At 41.2% G+C, this 21,052-nt stretch overlaps 1 protein-coding gene across 1 annotated transcript in view; it reads left to right on the forward strand.

Annotated features, from left to right (window-relative positions):
* The first annotated feature begins 205 nt into the window (after positions 1-205).
* REL (REL proto-oncogene, NF-kB subunit) overlaps positions 206-21,052 on the forward strand; it is a 46,098-nt gene continuing 25,251 nt past the window's right edge. Inside the window, exons 1-4 of the mRNA XM_062209487.1 lie at positions 206-344; positions 9,601-9,743; positions 12,336-12,484; positions 19,488-19,579. Of these exons, the coding sequence (XP_062065471.1) occupies positions 335-344; positions 9,601-9,743; positions 12,336-12,484; positions 19,488-19,579 (394 nt within the window). The 5' untranslated portion in view covers positions 206-334. The remainder of the gene's footprint in view (positions 345-9,600; positions 9,744-12,335; positions 12,485-19,487; positions 19,580-21,052) is intronic.

The raw sequence follows: 21,052 nt of genomic DNA on the forward strand, positions 1-21,052 counted from the left end.
TCCCGCCTGGCTGCCCGCCTCCTGGCCCGGCCGGCGCTGGGCTCCCGTCCCGCTCCGCCCCCTTGGCCCTGGCTCCGGCACCCTGGAAGGGCGACGCTGGTGACCCGCGGCGCGAGAACTCAGGGGGTGGGAAGGTGTGAGCCGCAAACCCAGAGGAGGGCGGGAAGGAGGAGGAGGCCTCGGGGGGTGGTCCGGGGGCCGGGGGCTCCAGCCGGCAGAGGTCCCGCGGCCTCCTGACTGACTGACTGACTGACTGGCGGGCCGACTGTCTGCGGCCGCCTCGGGCCGGGACGCTGGGAGCTGCCTGTGTGCGGGCGGCGCGCTGAGCGGAGCCATGGCCTCAGGTGAGTGTTCCCGGCGCTGGGTGCCGAGGGCCGGGGCGAAGGGGGCTCTTTTGGGGGATGGGGATGGGGGTCGTCGGGGAGGGGGGGTCGGGGCAGATTCTGTCGTAAAAGATCGCCTCGTCTGGCAGATTGTCAGGCTTTGAGAAAGTTACCTGCCTCAGGGTTCGCGTGCGAAATCAAAGCCAGACTCTGTAATTGGATTCCAGCTTCATAACCGGAAACCTGAGAAATTCCCCACGCCGGCAGGCCGGGGTGAGGAAAGCCTGCGTCCGGCTCGGAGGGGGCCCACGAGGGCGCGTCCTCGAGCCTTGCTTGGTCTCGAAATGGTGGGCTGGGGGTCTAGGACGAGCATGAGGAAGCGTGGCACCGCGGGCGAGCCCCTGCCTGCTGTGCGCCCTGGTTCCGTCGGGCGCTGACCGTCGGCCGAGCGCGGCGCGGCTGTGCAGGTGGCCGCTGGCCAGTTCGCCGGGCCCCAGCGCGAAGTTTTGTCCTCCAAGTTGGGCATTTTCCCCGGGAAATCGGGCGCACGTACTTTGCCAGGTTGCCGAGACGTTGCGTTCCCCGCCACCGCCTTGTTGGAAATGAGAGAGGGAACGAGGATTTTTTTTTTTTTTTAATGTCTGTGCTTTTAACATGATGGGTGGTCGTGAAAACAACCAGCTTGTTTAATGTGCTTGTTTGCCGTCCGTAAATGCCTGGGTCTCTCGCTCTGGGGCGGTGAGACGCGTTTATTACGAGAAGCGGCTTTGCGGGGCTGCTGGGGGCAGGCTCGTCTGCTGCCGGGAACCCAGGGCGGCTCAGTCCGGTGGCCGCGGCTGCCCGGGGGCCGTTTGCAGGTACCGGGAGCAGCGTGAGCAGAGGCCCGGCGACCGAAAGGGAGGGCTTGCTGGCGCTCGGCCCGCGGTCCCCTAGCCGGCCCAGGTGAGTGACCCTCGGTAGCCGGCCGGCCTCGAGTCGAGAAGAGGAAGTTGCAAGCGTAAGGAGCCTCTTTAAAGGGCCTAGCCCTGCAGTGCCATTGCGATGGCTGTAGGCTGAAAAGGAAATTGGGGTGTTTCACATGACATTTGATTTCAGTTTGTGGTTTTCATGTGAGAATTCAAGCGGAGTTTAAAATATTTCAACTTTCTCTTTACCCACTTAGGTGACCCCACACTTTCAGGTAATCTTATAAATTCATAAATTCAAATCACACTTAGCTGTAGTCATCTGTATACTTTTAACCTGTTTGTTTAGTTTATTGGTTATCAGAAAGATTTCATTTGAAAGTAGTAAAGAATTCTGAGCGTTTTAAGTGAAAAAAGGGGGGGGGGCTGGCTGTTTCAGCACGCTTCATTAAGCTATTGCATGAATGTAATATTTGTTTTTCCAAAAGGCAGAAAAAAAATTCTTTAGAGTATTGTTAAGATTTGCATGATTTTAAAATGTGATACGTTCTAACTTTTTAATAATTTTGTATTGTGTGCTGTTGTGAGGACTAGGATTCTTTAAATTGAAGGGAAAAATTAAATGGAAGGCTTTAAAAGTTTGCATGTTGTAGGGTCATACCTTTTGGTGTTTGTTTTTTGGTCTTTCTTGAGGTACATTAAAGTGGAACTCTTTTAAAACATAACAAGTTATTTAAATTAGTTTGAAACCACTAGGCAGAAAAAATGTTAAAGGAGTTGGGTGTATTTTACTTAGATATAAAGAACTTGAAGAAAAAGATTGATTAACTATTCCTGTCCTGTTTTGAAGCAGTTTAACTAACAGGAAAAAAAATTGTGTATCATAGTCTAATTTAGATTGTGTTTGTAGTAAGGTATTAAAACTCAAAAAATATTTTTATTGATTACCAAGCGTATGAGACCATTTCTTCATTTCTCACCGGATGTCATATGTAAATAGGTATGTGTAGTTGAGTAGGTGATGTCTTTAATGTAAAAGGAACACAGATCATAATCTCATAAGCAAAATTATTAAGTGCCAGTAGTAGCTAGAACTTTATACATGGTTCTAAAGTTTGTTCAGGTAAATCACCAGATTCATTGTTTTAGATTTCACAGCTTGGATTCTATTAAACTTTTTCATTGTCTTTTTAAAAATTAGCACACCGTGATTCTAGTCTTTTGACACAATTAAGTTGAATAGGCATAGTGAAGAAAAATGTTCCCAGACCTGTCTAAGGTATACCTAATTAGGTAGCAAGTATTCATATATTTTTAATATAAGTAAAATGAAGTATCTTTATGTCTGATTTTGAAGCCTCTCATTGTTCTAGTAAACATGGCTTTGTTTACTGATAATACTATCTTTAGTAAATGTTTTAACATATAATTTATTCACATTTTTCTTTAGCATATGGTTCTGCTTTGTCATGCAATAGGTAGTACATGAAGCACTGTCTACGTAAATCTCACTACTTAACAATTCTTTGTAGTGTTAATGGGAAAAAATAGATGTGAGCATGAAGCAACATGATCTTTAATAACGAAGCTGGAAGTTAGGAATGGGTAGTTAAAGCAAATGACTTCTTTTTTCAAGTAAAAGACAGCCCACAGATATTTTAGAAATGCAACACACGAAAAAGTATAGAGATAGCAGTGTTATAAAAGGTGTTAGATGATAGACATAAAGGGAATGAACGAATGAAATGACTAAGAAGGGGTCAGATAATGAATCATAATTAGGAACATCTGAGGTGTGTAGTATCTTTTTCAAATAGTTTAAGGGACACAGAATTTCTGTTCCAACTTTCTGTCACCTTCGTTCTCTGCATTTTGTAGACACATGACTGAATATTACATAGAATACACTTACACAAAAAAATTCTTTGTCTGAAATTCATATTTTCAGATTTCAGATACTTCTCTAGTTATCACTGATAGGTAGAAAGGTTTTTCAAGACTTGATTTCCCCCGTGGTCTATTGCCAAAATCTTTTACATCTTTTATTTACTTTGTTGTCATAGATGTATCAGAAAATTCCCTTTCTTAGGTTTTTCAGGTCCAGTTGAAAGTCAGCCTTATATTGGAACAGATCTCACCTTTAACCCTATATAAACCCACTTGAGTAAAACAAATTTTCTTTTCCTTGTGAATATAGGTGATCTTTAGAAAAGTATTTATTGTTGTCCCTTTTTGCTCCTTTGGGTCTCAGGCAAAGTCTTGTCTAAGACATCTCTCAACTGGGGTGTTGACACACTGACCTAACAATCATTTGTATGCTGTATTGCAAGAAGTACATATTGATTATTAAAACATTTATTTTGCAAGTGACTTTTTTAAGTAAATTACAGCGGTTGAAGTCTTTCCCTGTAATCACGTCTGTCTTGCTTGCAGTCGAAGAAGCTTTTTTGAGTGGGCAAGAAAAAGGGGTTGCAAGTAGCCAGAATTGCTTTTCCTATTTTATCCATGACCCAGTCCATACAGTTTACCCATGGCCCAGTCCTCAATTTTTGGATTGCTTCTCTAGATATGTGCATCATTCTTTCCCACTGTTTGATGTTTTAATGCCATGGGTCTTAATCCAGAATGTCATAGAATTGGTTGCAAGGCTTTTTCAGAAATATGTCTGTTTTATCCTTCAAGATTTCTGTTTCTTTTCAGATTTTTTGACAAAGTCAGGGCACAGATGTTTTGAAAAAGTTGCCTAGGTGGTTCTGATAGACACCCCAGAGTGAACTTTTTCTAGGGATTTCGTTGTCTGTACCAAAATGCATCCATTATCTTCCTAAATTAGTTTGCGTATATCTTAGATTACACGTTATGTGTTCTATCAGTAATTGTGACTATATCCCCCAGCTGCCTTGATGCTGGTTGTTTTCTAAATTTGGCATCCTGAGATCCTAGCCCTCAATTGGCTGATGTTCATAATTGCATTTTCTTATAACTTCATATAATTTTGAACTCTGCCATCTGTAAAATAGGATAAGTTTTTATGAAGATTAAGGGTACCAAATGAGAAATGTATATAAAAGTGCTTCAAAATTGTATAATTACTATTTGTAATTAAAAATTTTCCAGTGCACTTATTATTTCCTAATTTTAGCGTTAAGATTTTAGTTAATGTGTATTTCTGACAACTGATAATCCATTTTAAACTTTCATTTTAATGTAATTCCTTTTTTAAGTATTAAAATAGGCGTTGTTTTGATATAGGACTTTTTAACCTAAGTACAAATAAAAACATAAATATATTTGCAAACAGTTGGGTTGTATTTCAGATGTTACTGTGATTTGTATTAGTATTTTATAATGCTGTGCAAAATGTAAGGGTCAATTCCAACTCTGCATCATACTGGTCAAAGAGAAAAGCAGTAGTCAACTTGTTTAGAACTGATCTTGAAGACATTTCAATGCTTTTCAAAACTGGTGATTTGTAGTTGTCTTATCAGTACTCATTTTCCTTCCAGTTCTCCAGTTTTTATTTACTTTCTTCAGCTCCACAGATGGCTAAATTTCATTATTTTTTTATCTTCAAAAAGAATGGCTCTGAAAAATAGAGCATTGAGGAAGGAGATAACTGGTGCATTGTACATTTTGTGATTTATAGCTGGGTAGTTCTTTTTAAATAATTACAGATAAAGAAATCAGAATATGATGGGTATGAGGAAATATAAAAGTGTAGCAGTTCTAGTAGCTACAAAGCATTATTTTTTTCATAGCAGCGGAACCTAAAAGAAAATCTAATCACTAAAACAGTTCTTTAATGTTTGAATAACTAGTACAACACAGAAACTTCAGATTTTTTAGTTCACTCAACAAATATTTACTGAATATCCTCTGTGTAAAAGGCACTGATGAGTAAGAAAATTTCTGCCTTCAGGTAGTTTGAGGGAATAAAACAAAGTAGCTTTATTTCAAGAACAAATCAAACAAGTCTTCCCTAAAATAGTTCTTTGGAATAATTGCTATGAACAAAATACGTGTGGTAGTTTGTAGGAGGAGGAGATTATTTCCAGCTAAGTATATGTAGGATATTATAATAAACTCTATTACTTGGTTGTTAATGAGACTCTGCCAATTAAGAACTTCTGTAAGAGGAAACATAAACTTCAAGGATTTTCAAATGCTTTATATGATACTTAATATTTATGTCATTTTCACTATTTTAAAATCTTTTATCTTTAACTGTTTTCCTTTTCTTTGTAGACTTTTGCATTCATACTGTCTGGTTTAAAGAAGTTCATGTAACCAATGAAATCTTTTAAATGCTCACTTTGGGTATTCAAAGTGAGCCTTGCATTTTCATTTATACTCCCCCCTCCAAAAAAGTTAACCACTTACCATTTATGATGTCATTCTATATCTGTTTCCCACCACGACACCTTTAAATATGTAGAGGGCAGGGAATTATTCGACCTTTAACTCAACCACACAAATTACTTACAATGTCACTTTAAAAATGCTGTTGATTTTAGGACCTATTGAGAGGAAAATGTACTTTGTATTAAATATTCCTGCAAGGACAAATATGAACAAGAAATATTTGAGGGGCTGGCATTGTGGCGTAGTGGGCAAAACCACCACCTGCAGTGCCAGCATCCCAGCTCTCTGCTATGGCCTGGGAAAGCAGTGGAAGATGGCTCAAGTTCTTGGTCCCCTGCACCCCACGAGAGACCTGGAGAAGGCTTCTGGCTCCTGGCTTTGGATCAGCCCAGCTCTGGCCATTGCAGCCATTTGAGGATTGAACCAGCAGATGGAAGACCTCTCTACCTCTGCCTTTCAAATAAATCTAAAAAAAATTTGAAAGCAAAATTTGAAATATATAAGAATATGCATATAAAATTGTGAAATATTTATATGCCTTATATTTTTCAGTAACACTGAAATAAGTATCAGATTGGATTGGGTCAAAAGTCAGTTTCTTATAGTGGGTTAAGCTGCCAGCTGCAATTACACCGGCACCCATATGAGATGCTGGAAGTCCCAGTTGCTCCACTTCCAACTCAGCTTCCTGCTGATGTGCCTGGGAAAGTAGCGGAAAAAAGTCCAAGTCCCTGGGTCCCTGCACCCATGTGGGAGACCGGATGGAGCTCCTGGCTTCAGCCTGGCCCAGACCCAGTCCTGGCTGATACAGACACTTGGGGAGTGAACCAGTGGGTGGAAGAAATTCTTCCCCTCTGCCTCTTCCTCTCCCCCTCTCTCACTCACTCTCGCTTTCTCTCTCCCCACACTTGATCTTAGCCAAAAGGCTGAGAAGCGATATCTGTGTGTGTATTTATCTGTGTGTCTGCAACTTTTTCAAATAAATCTTAACCAAAAATGTTTTTTTCTGGCTCTTTGCCTTTTGAATAAGCAGATAGGTAGCAGATTCAAATATAAGGAATCTGGACCAGACAGAATAAAATTAAAGATAACATTCATATTTTCTTCAGTAATCCAGGTAGAGACCATGGACCCATCAATTTCTCTTTAATTTCTCTTAATCCAATGTTCAGGTACCAAAGTACTATCAGTTTATCTTTTAAATAATACTTGTCCCTATTATCACTGCCATAACTCAAACCATCATTGCTCCCTTTACAGTTGTCACTTTATCCATGGTTCAGTTTCCAGTTTGTTATCCTTGTTTTACTGTGGTTTGAACATGTTAAGTGGAAAATTCTGAGATAACTTTTAAATAACTTTTATTACACCATATTGTTATAATTATTCTACTTAATTATGAGTGTTATAAATCTCCTTGCACTGAATTCACAAATTATCACAGGTATGTGTGGATAGGAAATAACATGGCATATATAGGATTGGGTACAATATGCATTTTCAGCCATCTGCTGGGAGTCTTGAAACATATTCCTTGAGAGTAAGGAGCACTACTACTCTAGTAGTCTCTAAGCTGATAACTTTGCTTTTTCTTTATAGTTCTGTGCCTCTGTAATTCTTACTCTAAAATGCCAACCTGTTCATAAAATTTTCATGCATAATAGCATTCATTGATTCCCTGTCCCACATAAAATAAAACCTGTGTTGCTTAGTGTGCTCTGACTTTGGGTTCCCTCTCTCCCTTCCACCCCCCTTTTTTAATGATCGATTTGAAAGGCAGAGTTAGAGAGCTTCCATTCTTTGGTTTACTCCCCAAATGGTTGCAATGGCTGGGATTGGGACGGACCAAATCCAGGAGCCAGGAACTCAATCTGAATCCCTCACATAGGTGGTGGGGGCCAAACACTTGGGCCGTCTTCCACTGCTTTCTCAGGTGCATTAACAAGGAAATGTATTGGAGGTGGAAGGGCTGGGACTTGAACCTCCATGCCCATATGAGATGCTGACATTGCAGGCAGTGGCTTAACCTGCTGTACCACACAACACTGGTCCCTTGGTTCCCTTTCTAAGAGCAGAAAAGTGCACTCCATTTCCACTGGTGATTTTTACATAAGCCTTCATTTTGTGGACACACTGTTTCCTTTCCCTAGAATGCCTATCTTTCCTTCTTTGTCTTTATCTCTCCTCTTACTTGTTTTTTCCTGTGACTTAGTTAGGCATTCTTTACTCTTGCTTTTATTATCATTTTATGCTGAATTTTGTTAGTGCTTTCGTCCCCCCCTGTAGTCTAAAATGTGTGTTTTCCTCATTGTTCTGTACGGTCCTTTAAAATAGTAGTGGTGATATTGTCATGATGTACATTTATTCACTGTTTAAAGAAAGCATCTGAAATAACAAGAAATACTATTTATCAAATATCTGTTATGTGTGAACACTTGGTAAGAATTTAAAACATGGAATGTGTAATCTTCATAATAAATCCATAAAGAAGGTGCTATTATCCCCATTTTACAGGGGAGGTGATTTAATATTTCCAGGCTCTTAGTGTTAAGAGGTAGCTGGGTACAATTCCCCATAGTACACTAATAAGGTCCACATTGTTGCTGTTTCTGAAGATTGCTTGCATTCTAACAGGTTAAACCTTGGTGAAATGGATAAATTATTGTGAGAATTTAGGAATCACTAACTGATTTAAAGTGACTTTTTTAAAAACAAAATGAAGAAATCCTCACACTAGAAATAAAACACATTGTTAACTCTGCTTGTCAGTACAGTTGAGTGTCTTTGTTGAACTTTTGTTTGCATGATTTAGAAGAGGGTAGAGGTATAAATGTTTTGTTTTTGTGGTTTTTTTTTTTTTTAAGATTTATTTATTTGAAAGGCAAAGTAACGAAGAGGCAGAGAAAGTGAGAGCGAGAGAGAGAGAGAGAAAGAGAGAAAGAGAGAGGTCTTCCATTCGTTCGTTCACTCTCCCAGGTGGCTGCAACTGCTGGTCCTAAGTTAGGCGCCTCCTCCGGGTCTCCCACATGGGTGCCCGGGTCCAAGGATTTGGGCCATCCTCCACTGCTTTCCTAGGCCACAGCAGAGAGCTGGATCATAAGTGGAGCATCTGGATCTCAAATCGGTGCCCATATAGGATGCCGGCACTGCAGGTGGCAGCCCCACCTGCCACTCGTGCCGGCGCCTTGATGTACTTACATACAAGTCTTTAAATGTTCCAGTGGACAAGGATTTAAATCCATTTTTAATGAGTGGTCTTTTTCTTTTCTTTTTTTTTTTTTTTGACAGGCAGAGTGGATAGAGAGAGAGAGACAGAGAGAAAGGTCCTCCTTTGCCGTTGGTTCACCCTCCAATGGCCGCTGCAGCCGGCGCATCGTGCTGATCCGAAGCCAGGAGCCAGGTGCTTCTCCTGGTCTCCCATGCTAGTGCAGGGCCCAAGAACTTGGGCCATCCTCCACTGCCTTCCCGGGCCATAGCAGAGAGCTGGCCTGGAAGAGGGGCAACCGGGACTAGAACCTGGTGTGCTGGCGCCGCAAGGCGGAGGATTAGCCTGTTAAGCCACGGCACCGGCCATGAGTGGTCTTTTTCATCAATGATTAAGTGTCTTAACATAAAGGCAAGCAATTAAATATACTTACTCACTTTTAGAGTGTAATATTTTACTTCTGAAAACTATCTTCACCCTCTTGGGGGATTTTGGGGAAAACCCTTCTGCTTGGTCTCATTTAGGAAGTAGATATCTCTGAAGTGGTTATTTCAGAACTTATTGGCAACAGCTCAAGATAGTAGGCAATAATTATGTGACCAATTTATGTGATTTGAATGTCTTGTGTTAACATTATAGAAGTTCAATTTGGGAAAAAGTATGTTTTTCCCTTCCAGTCTTTTCAACATTGTTATTTAATGTTGCAAGGAAAATCTATTTTACTCTGCTGCTAAAAAAAAAAAAAAAAAAAGCATTAAAATCTATTAATGTCAACCCCCTTGCCCCTGGTTTTCTTAATTTCTAGGTGGATATAACCCCTATATAGAGATAATTGAGCAACCCAGACAGAGGGGAATGCGTTTCAGATACAAATGTGAAGGACGATCAGCAGGCAGCATTCCAGGGGAGCACAGCACAGACAACAACCGAACATACCCATCTATCCAGGTAATAGACCCTTCTCTTGCGTCTGTCTCACTCTCAGTTGCTTCATATTTTAGCTATAGCAATTATATTAAGTCCTCAGTTTCTTCAAATTATCTCCATAAATTTTTTCTTTTTCTTCTTTCCTTGTTCTTTTTAATTCATCTGTATTAGATTGATATCTAGGGACATATCATAAATAAGATACAGCATCTTCCGCACTGCAGATAGATTTTTGTGTACTAAATTGAGTGACTCACAGTGTTTACCCTGGCAGCTTTTGAATCATGTTCCCTTTCATGGAACACAAAACTAACAAGGAAGAAGCATTCTTTGCTTACAGGGGCAGGTGAGGTTATTCTGTAGATTAGTTTTGGATTTGAGAAATCAACCAGAATTTTTCCTGCAATCACTTGGCTACTGTAGTGGCTGTGAAAAAAAAATTTTTTCCCTTGTTTTTCCTTACTTTTGTTGCCTGTCTCTGATATTCTGGGTCATTAGCTGATTTGAAATAGTATCACTTTTTTTTAAAGTCTTTGTCAAAAAAAAAAAAGAGTTATGGACAGTGAGAGAGAGACAGAGAGAAAGGTCTTCCTTCCTTTGGTTCACTTCCCTAATGGCTGCTACGGCCGGCACTGCCGCTGATCCAAAGCCAGGAGCCAAGTGCAGGGACCCAAGCACTTGGGCCATCCTCTGCTGCCTTCCCGGGCCACAGCAGAGAGCTGGACTGGGAGAGGAGCAACCGGGACTAGTACCTGGCGCCCCTATCGGGACTAGAACCCTGGGGTGCTGGCGCTGCAGGTGGAGGATTAGCCAAGTGAGCCACGGTGCCGACCCACTTTTTTTTTTTTTTCTTTTAAAGATTTTATTTATTTATTGGAGAGGAAGAGTTACAGACAGAGGGAGAGACAGAGAGAAAGATCTTCCATCTGCTGGTTCACACCCCAAATGGCTGCAACAGCCAGAGCTGGGCCAATCCAAAGCCAGGAGCTAAGAGCTTCTTCCAGGTCTCCCACATGGTTGCAGGGGCCAAACACTTTGGCATCTTCTGCTGTTTTCCCAGACCATATCAGGGAGCTGGATTGGAAGAGGAGCAGCCAGGACATGAACCATATGGGGTACTGACACTGCAGGCGACCACAGTGCCTACTTTTTTTTTTTGTATAGGTTTGTTTATTTATTTGGAAGTCAGAGTTAGAGGAGCAACAGCAAGAGAAAGATCTTCATCTGCTGGTTCACTTCTCAAATGGCTACAATGGCCAGAGCTGGCCAAAACTGAAGCCAGGAGCCTGGAGCTCCTCCTGGTCTCTCACATGGGTTTTACATTATTTTCTTCCCGTCTGAGTGGCCTCCTGCTTCTCCCATGCCATTGTCCTATTTATTCTGAGTATTCTAGGTATATTTTCTCTGTGAAACTTAATCTTGTTAAACTCAATTTGATTTATTGCCTGTTATACAGTAAACACTTGGATATTGATATTCTGAACTATTTTTGTGAATTGAAATGTCATATTTAGGATAATTATATCATGTGATGCTATCATTTTCAGTGTGGCGTAAGTATATACTTTTCCAAGGATGTTTATGGTATGAAAGTGCATTTTAGAGCAAGGCATTTTGTGACTTAAAATTTTTTTTTTTTTTTAATTTATTTATGTGAATGACAGAGTTACAGAGAAGGAGGGAGGGTTGGTGAGAGACAGAGATTGATCGATCAATCGTCCATCCACTGATTCATTCCCCAAATAGCCACAATGGCAGGGGCAGGGCCAGGGCCAGGAGCTTCATATGGGCCTCCCAAGTGGGTGCAGGGGCCCAAACATGGGGCCATTTTCCACTGATTTCCCAGGCACATTAGCAGGAAGCTGAATGGGAAGTGGAGCAGCTGAGACTTTAACCATTGCCCATATGGGATGTCAGTGTCGCAGGTGGCATCTTAGCCCGCTGCGCTACAATGCTAGCCTTAACTTAATATTTCATATCATGGTATATGATAAAATTTTGATATAACTATACTTGTTTTAAAAGGAGAATCAAATTATATGACCGGTTGAAATAAGGGCAAAAAATAATATGTCAAGAAACTGACGGGGCTGATGTTGTGGTGTAGCAGTGGCCTATGACACTGGCATTCCAGATGGGTGCCTGTTAGAGTTCTGGTTGCTCCACTACCAATCTAGCTCCCTGCTAATGTGCTTGGGAAAGCAGCAGAGGATGGACCAAGTCCTTGGGCCTCTGCCACCCACACAGGAGATGGGAGGAAGCACCTGGCTCTTGGCTTCAGTCGGGTCCAGCTCTAGCCATTGTAGCCATTTGGGCAGTGAACCAGTAGGTGGAAGATCTATCCCTTGTTTGCTAATTTGCTCTTTCTCTGTCTCTCCCTCTTTCTCTACCTAACTCTGCCTTTAAAGTAAATAAATAAATCTTAAAAAAAAAAAACTGAGTGGTGAGTTCTTCCCTATTTGTGTTGGAAAGTTTGATCTAAGTTGCAGTTGCTAGTCAGTTGGATTTTATTTATCAGTGCTGACTACATTGTGTAAGTTGAACTCTTAAGTAGTAAATCAGTTCTTAATGACATATATTAATAGATTATATGTAACTTCCCCCCTTTTTCAGATTATCAACTATTATGGAAAAGGAAAAGTGAGAATTACATTAGTTACAAAAAATGACCCATATAAGCCACATCCTCATGATTTAGTTGGAAAAGACTGCAGAGATGGTTACTATGAAGCAGAATTTGGACAAGAACGTAGACCTTTGTTGTAAGTACAGTCACATACATCTTCATGAATACAATAAACATAGCATGCTTTATTTCCTATTCATGATCATCTGTTGTTAGCAGACTAAAGTAATCCTTCATTCTACTTCTGATTTCTATAGTGTACAATAAAATTTTCTTAGCATTTGTATTAGAGCTACCCTTCTATATGTCATTAGTAGGTATAGTTCATAATGGTTAGCAGGGATCCTATATAAAACTATTTAAAAAATTTTTTGTTTATTAATTTGAGAGGCAGAAAGACAGAATAGACAGAGTCCTCCCATTTACTGGTTCATTCCCCAATGTCCTTAACAGCCAAGGTTGGCCAGTTCGAAGCTGGGATCTGGGATCTCAGTCAAGGTCTCCTACTTGGGTGGCTTGAGCCATCACTTATTGCTTTCAAGGGTGTGCATTACCAGGAACCTGGAATCAGGAGCAGAGCTAGGACTCAAACCTAGGTACTCCAATATGGGATGCAGGCATCTTAACCAGCAACTTAACTGCTATGTTAAATACTCTCCCCTAATATGTAAACTGACCTAATGCTGTGATTTTTCTTTCCTCATTTGAAAAATTTATGAAACAAATTTTTTATCTGTCTTTTCAGTTGTAGTTAACTTAAAAATTGCTAAATATAAGCAAACTAACTGGAAAACTCTAGAATTTTTATTTAGAATATTATGAAACTAACATGAAACAATACTAAGATTAAAAACATATATATATGTAACTCTTTATATTGGTGAGACTACCAAAAGATGGGCCTGTTTGTCAAGAGTAAAAAAATATTTCTAGGGGCTGACACTCTGGCCTATTAGGTTAAGCCTCTGCCTGCAGCTCCAGCATCACATATGAGCACTGGTTCAAGTCCTGGTTGCTCCACTTCCGATCCAGTTCCCTGCTAGTGTGCCTGGGAAAGCAGCAGAGGATGGCCCAAGTCCTTGGGCCCCTGCACCCACATGGGAGACCCGGAAGAAGTTCCCAACTTCAGATTGGCTCAGCTCCAGCCGTTGCAGCCATCTGGGGAGTGAACCAAACATGGAAGACTTCTTTCCCTCTGTCTCTCCCATTCTGTAACTCTGCCTTTCAAGTAAATACATAAATCTTTTTAAAAAAATTTCTAGTAGGAAATTTAAAAAAAAAATTTAGTTGAAAGGCAGAGTCAAAGAGAGGGAGAGACAGTGATAATCATTTTTCCATTTGTCATATTGACATTTGATTATAAATAAGAACTTTTCTTGCCCTTTCTTATTTAAAAAGTTTCATGGATTCTTATATTCATTGTTTTATAGTTCATTACTGGCATCAAGCTGATCCATATTTGACCAGTGCAAGCTTTTACAACTGTCTTCTGTGTCATTTTGGAATGTTCTCATTTTTTTCTGAGCACTAATTTGTGACACAACCAAGTGTTCAGACTTGTACTTATCTTGGCCTCATACCTAAAGTCATCAGTTTTTGCCAAGGAGTTCCTTCAGTGGAGAATGGTATTTAGCTTGATTGCCTTCTTGATATATTCCCTTAAATATCTGAAAAAGCATTTCAAAGAGAATATACCCTAAACCATAATCTTACTGTGATCATGCTTCTTTCCACCTCAAAAGCGGTCATCTTCCAGTGTCCCTACGTTAGTGGTTACTGTAAAAGCCTCACACATGAATGGCATCCCTTACATCTCACATAGGTATTAACATTGTATCACTAACAGGTATCTTCTAAATAGCTCTTGAATCTTATCCATTCCATTTATTTTATTTTATTTTTTGACAGGCAGAGTTAGACAGTGAGTGAGTGAGAGAGAGAGAGAGAGATAGACAGTGAGAGAGAGAGACAGCAAGGTCTTCCTTCCATTGGTTCACTCCCCTAATGGCCGCCACGGCCAGCGCTGCGCCGATCTGAAGTCAGGAGCCGGGTGCTTCCTCCTGGTCTCCCATGTGAGTGCAGGGCCCAAGCACTTGGGCCATCCTCCACTGCCCTCCCAGGCCACAGCAGAGAGCTGGACTGGAAGAAGAGCAACCGGGACAGAATCTGGTGCCCCAACCGGGATTAGAACCCGGGGTGCTGGTGCCACAGGCGGAGGATTAGCCTAGTGAGCAACGGCGCTGCCCCTATCCATTCCATTTGATGAAATCATCACCACCATCCTACAACAGAAGTCTAAATTTGGGCTTCAGGAATATCTTCCTGACTGGTCTTCTTGTATTGGCTCTAACTGTACTCTTTCCCCTCAGTCTTCCTCCACTTTAACCAGAATTATCTTTTTCTTTGTTTTTTTTTTTTTTTTTTTTAAAGATGTATTTATTTATTTGAAAGGCAAAGATAGAGACAGGGAGAGAGGTTCACTTCTAAACTGATGGCAGTCGTCATAACTGGGCCAGGCCAAAGCCAAAAGCTTATCTAGGTTTCCCAGGTGTGTTGACAGGATCCCAAGTACTTGGGCCATCTTCCATTGGTTTCCTAGGCATATTAGCAGGGAACTGGATAGGCAGTGAAGCAGCCAGGACTTGAACTTGTGCTTATAGGGGATGCTGGCATTGTAGATGGTGACTTAACCTGCTGTGCTACAATGCCAGCTCCCAAAATGATCTTTTAAGATACATGTTATTCCCTGGGGTAGGCATTGTGTCAAAGTGAGTTAATTTACTGTTGGGAATTCCTGCATCTCATATTGGAGTGCCTGTTTGAGACCCAGCTATTCTACACTTTAGATCCAGCTTTTTGCTAATGCACCTGGGAGGCAGCAAATCATGGCCCAAGTACTTGGGTTCCTGCTACCCTCATGGGAAACCTGATGGAGTTTCTGGCTCCCAGCCCTGGCTGTTGTGGGCTGTTAGGGAGTGAACCAGCAGACTGAGCTCTTTCTCTCTGTCTTACTCTTCTCTCTGACTTTCAATTAAATAAATAAATCTTAAAGGGATAAATAAAGGGGCCGGCACCATGGTGTAGCGGGTAAAGCCACTGCTTGCAGTGCTGGCAACTCATATGGGCACTGGTTGGAGTTCCGGCTGCTCCACTTCTGATCTAGCTCTCTGCTGTATCCTGGGAAAGAAGAAGATGGCCACGGCCGGCGCCGTGGCTTAACAGGCTAATCCTCCGCCTTGCGGTGCCGGCACACTGGGTTCTAGTCCCGGTTGGGGCGCCGGATTCTATCCCGGTTGCCCCTCTTCCAGGCCAGCTCTCTGCTATGGCCCAGGAAGGCAGTGGAGGATGGCCCAAGTGCTTGGGCCCTGCACCCCATGGGAGACCAGGAGAAGCACCTGGCTTCGGATCAGCGCGATGCGCTGGCCGCAGCAGCCATTGGAGGGTGAACCAACGGCAAAAAGGAAGACCTTTCTCTCTCTCTCTCTCACTATCCACTCTGCCTGTCAAAAAAAAAAAAAAAAGAAGAAGAAGAAGAAGATGGCCAAATCCTTGGGCCCCTGTACCCTTGTGGGAGACCCAGAGGAAGCTCCTGGCTTCAGGTGTAGCTCCAGCCATTGTGGCCAGTTGGGGAGTGAACCAGCAGATGGATGACCTCTCTCTCTCTCTCTGTAACTCTGACTTTCAAATAAATAAATATATATTTAAAAATAAATAAAAAATATAGTCTACCCCTGCCTTCATTTAAAACATTTTAATGGTTTTATGTGGCTCTTGGAATAAGGATAACAAGTTATTTTGGCTGTGTTCCAGTAAAACTTTATTTGCAAAAACAGGGTACTGGGTTTGCTCTGGGTTTACAGGTTACCAACGCCTGTGCTAGACTGTAAACTCAATGAGGGACAGAATTGTATATCCCCGTTACTTTTTGGAGTATTTTTATAAAGTAGGAACCTTGAAACTTGTTGAATGACTGTGAATAAGTGAATAATTGATTCAGGTAATCTCTTTGATTCTTGAATTCCTCATGTCAGAATTTCAGAACTACCTACTACTTCTAATACTTTGTGAATAGCAGTCAAATATTTAGATGAAAAATTAAAATGATATCTAACCACCATATTAAACTAAAGAATTCTTAAAAGTTTTTTTTTTTTTAGATGTATTTATTTATTTGAAAGGTAGAGTCAGAGGCAGAAGCAGAGACAGAGAGGTCTTCCATCTGCTGGTTCACTCCCCAGCTGACCGCAATGGCCAGAGCTGTGCCAATCCGAAGTCAGCAGCCAGGAACCTCCGGGCCTTCCACGTAGGTGCAGGGGCTCAAGGACTCGGGCCATGTTCTACTGTTTTCCCAAGCCATAGCAGAGAGCTGAATTGGAAGTGGAACAGCCAGAACTCGAACTGGAGCCCATATGGGATGTCGGCACTGCAGGCAGCGGCTTTATCCACTATGCCACAGCACCGGCCCCTCTTTAAAGTTTTGTCAAGGGGCCGGTGCTGTGGTAATGGGTAAAGCTGCCACCTATGGTGCCAGCATCCCATATGGGCCCAGTTCAAGTCCCAGCTGCTCCACCTCTGATCCCACTCTCTGCTATGGCCTGGGAAAGCAGTAGAGCCCTGCACCCGCATGGGAAACCCAGAAGAGGCTCCCGGCTCCTGGCTCCTGGCTTCAGATTGGTGCAGTTCCGGTCATTGTAAATCTTAAAAAATAAATAGTCTTTTGTCAAATTAATCAAACTAAATCTTTTTGGAGAAGTGGAACAGTATTGAGAAAGAGAACTATAGTGTCAAGAAGGGATTAAGAATTCAATTTTATTTTTAATTTATTGAAGGCAAAGTAAGGAGATGTGAGAGATATTTTAAATGATACCAGAATCACAGGTGTGACTATGAGGAGCATGACCATAAGATGGCATGAGTGTGGAGAGAGGCAAAGAATGGAGTCTTAAGTTACAAGTCCCTGTGTGGTTTGAACAAGTAGTAATGTTATTATAATTAAGTTTTGCTTCCTTATTCACACCCACCCAACTTTAATGATGTCATGGTTTTTCCATGTGGGAACAAGTATGACTCGTGGTGGTGGGGGAGTTCCCCCCACCATCATCTGTACAACACACATGCAAATTAGTAATATTTGTAGCTATTGAGAAGTTTTCCACAAGTGACATTTTGAAACTTTTGTTAAATATTATTGTTAGTGTTAAACCTCTAATTTAAAAAATCTTGGCATTTTATTTTCTCAAGATTTATTTTATTTTATTTGAAAAGCAAAGTTACAGAGACAAGGAGAGAGAGAGAGAGATCTTCCATTTGCTGATTCTCTCCCAAATGGCGGTAATGGCCAAGACTGGGCAAGGCCGAAGCCAGGAGCCTGAAACACCGTTGATGTGTCCTATGTGGGTTACAGGGGCCAAAGCCATTGGGCCATCTTTCATGATTTCCCAGGCACATTAGCAGGAAGCTGGGTAAGAAGCAGAGCAGCTGGAACTTCAACCAGTGCTCAAATGGGATGTTGGTGTGGCAGGCAGTGGCTCAACCCATTGTACCACAATGCCAACCCCTTAAATTTTGGTATTTTCTGGCCAGCGCCGTGGCTTAACAGGCTAATCCTCCGCCTTGCGGCGCCGGCACCCCGGGTTCTAGTCCCGTTTGGGGCACCAGATTCTATCCCGGTTGCCCCTCTTCCAGGCCAGCTCTCTGCTATGGCCCGGGAAGGCAGTGGAGGATGGCCCAAGTGCTTGGGCCCTGCACCCCATGGGAGACCAGGAGAAGCACCTGGCTCCTGGCTTTGGATCAGTGAGATGAGCCGGCCGCAGCGGCCATTGGAGGGTGAACCAACGGCAAAGGAACACCTTTCTCTCTGTCTCTCTCTCTCTCACTGTCCACTCTGCCTGTCAAAAAAAAAAAAAAAAATTTGGTATTTTCTAATGGTAAATAATTATTTTAGCTTCATATTACATAGCACAAAACATTCCATTGCTATCATCAGTGAAGTCATAGCTTAAAAATCAAATGTTTGTAGGACTAGACAGCATAAATGAGTGGCATGGATCAGAAATAGGAAGACTGGCAGCACTGCTGTCAGCTAGAGAGCCCTGCATAAATGGGGCTGTTTCTGTTGCCAGCCTCGTGTTGTGAGACCTTAAAAGTCAGTAAATTAGATTTCACATATACTAACTGGATTTTAAAATGTTGCTAACCTATACAGATGTGATTTAAAATGTAGGTAATGCTCCTACAGACTTAGTAAAACATACCTGTGTGCTTCAGGCTGTGGGCATATTTTTACAGTTTTTGCTTTACATGATCAGATATGCAGATTCTACTGACTTGATTATCAGTTTGGAAAGTCAATTTTACCTTTCTACCTACTTTGATATAGTTGACAGAAGTATATAAGTAAAATGTAATAGTAAAATACTTTATGTAAAAATGATATAGTACTGTATATGTTACTTGTTTTTAACAGTTCTCTAGAAGTAACTCCACTTTTTTATTTTTTATTTTTTAAAAATTTATTTATATGAGTGACAGAGGGAGGAAGAGAAAGATCTCTTCTATATGCTGATTCACTCTCCAAATAGCTGCAAGGACTGGGGCTGGTCCTGGCCAAAGCCAGGAGCCAGAAACTCCATCTTGGTCTTACATGTTGGTGGCAGGGGTCCAAGCACCTGGGCTTTCCCAGTAACATTAGCAGGGAACTGTTTCAGAGTGGAGCAGCTTCAAAAGCAGATGGCATTCTTATAAGGGATACTGGAGTCACAAGTGCCAGTCTAACACCACAGCACTGGGTGGTACCCCACTTTTTTTTTTTTCCAGACATTTATGTATTTACTTGAAAGTCAGAGTTAGAAAGAGAGTGAGCAAGTGAGCTTCCATCTGCTGTTTAACTCCCCAGATGGCCATAGCGGCCAGGTGGAAGCCAGTAGCTTCATCCGGGTCCCCCACGTGCACTACCCTCCTTTTTTACTCTCACATCTTTATCATAGCAACTGGAAGTTCATCTCATGCTTCAGTATCTCTGAAGTATCTTCAGTATCATCTGACAGCATAATAACTCTTTAGTATTGGACACATACTTGATTTCTGCAGTATTCCTGTGTTTATAATGCACTTCAGAAAGTTTTATTTTTTCATTGTAGTTTTCAAAATTTGGGTATTCGATGTGTAAAGAAAAAAGAAGTAAAAGAAGCTATTATTTCAAGAATAAGCGCAGGAATCAATCCCTTCAATGGTAAATATGATTGCTCTAACAATTTCTTTTATTTGGATATTGACTTACTGTGTAAAATGATTTCTATTTGTCTTGAGCCTGTGTTTAAAAATTTATTAAGTTCTGTACTTTTTTTACTTTGATTTATACCTATACATGAAGATGAAGTATATTTAAAATCTTTCACAGTTGAAAAAAATATATATTATGCTGACAAGGCTTTATAATGTCAGTGGAGAGTGTCATTTTTAATAAGGAAACCTCAAAATGTCTGATTTTCATTGATTGTGGCCTTCCTTATGCCATTTCCAGCAGACAGTATGCACTTCCTTTTTTTTTTTTTTTTTAATTTTATTTATTTGAAAGAGTTACAGAGAGGGGTAGAGACAGAGAGAGAGGGGTCTTCCATCTGCTGGTTCACTCCCCAAAAGGCCGCAACAGGCATAGCTGAGCTGATCCAAAGCCAAGAGCCAGGAGCTGCTTCTGGGTCTCCCATGTGGGTGGCAGGGGCCCAAGGACTTGGGCCATCTTCTACTGCTTTCCCAGGCAGCAGAGAGCTGGAACGGAAGTGGAGCAGCCGGGACTTGAGCTGGTACCCAAATGGGATGCCGGCACTGTAGGCCAGGGCTTTAACCTGCTGTACCACAGTGCTGCACCCCCCCCCCCAAACTTTTTTTTTTTTTTAAGGTTTATATTATTTATTTGAAAGAGTTATAGAGAGACAGAGACAGAGAAATATACTTCCCTTTCTGAATGCTGAATTGGTACGGTAGTTGTATCAGTACATTTTACTCGAGGGCATGTTCAACACCAGAATATAATCCCAATGTGGAAGAAGTAGTACAGAAATAGAAGCCACACAAAATATTTTCATAGTCCATTTATGTGCATGGATAGATATTTACTATCTAGTAGATTTTATAAGGGATGGCATTTATACTTTTAACATCGTCTGGTATAGTACCTGATACTTGTAAGTGCTCTGTGTGGTTAGATAGATAAATGACAATGAAGCTAGATGCTGGTGTCCATATTTAGAATAAATTCTCCACTTTAAAGTCTTCTGCAGCTACTTAAATATGCATGTTGGGAGTTCAACATCTAAAGTCTTAAAATAATAGAATTCTTTTTATATTTAAGACATCCTTATATTGTTTTATTCCTGGATATATTAAGAATAATTTAAGGAATATGATAATATAAGGAATATGCTCACAGTCAAGTACTGTTTTTATGAACTATAAGATCTCCATCTTTTTTCTCTAGGTCTTTATTTTTCTTACTATTTATTATAAAGCTGAAAGCAAATGTTCCCTTCTTCCCATTCAGTCTTATTTGCCAGAGGAGACTAATTGTTAGGTTTGATATGTTTTCTAGATTGTCCTTTATATAATACAGCCATATATAGGCATACTTTTTAATGTAAAGCGAATCATACTATACTTCCCATTTACTGATTCATTTTTTTTCACCCAAGAGTATCTTAAACACCTT

This window comes from Lepus europaeus, chromosome 13, assembly GCF_033115175.1.
Source record: "Lepus europaeus isolate LE1 chromosome 13, mLepTim1.pri, whole genome shotgun sequence".
Classification (NCBI taxonomy): Eukaryota; Metazoa; Chordata; class Mammalia; order Lagomorpha; family Leporidae; genus Lepus; species Lepus europaeus.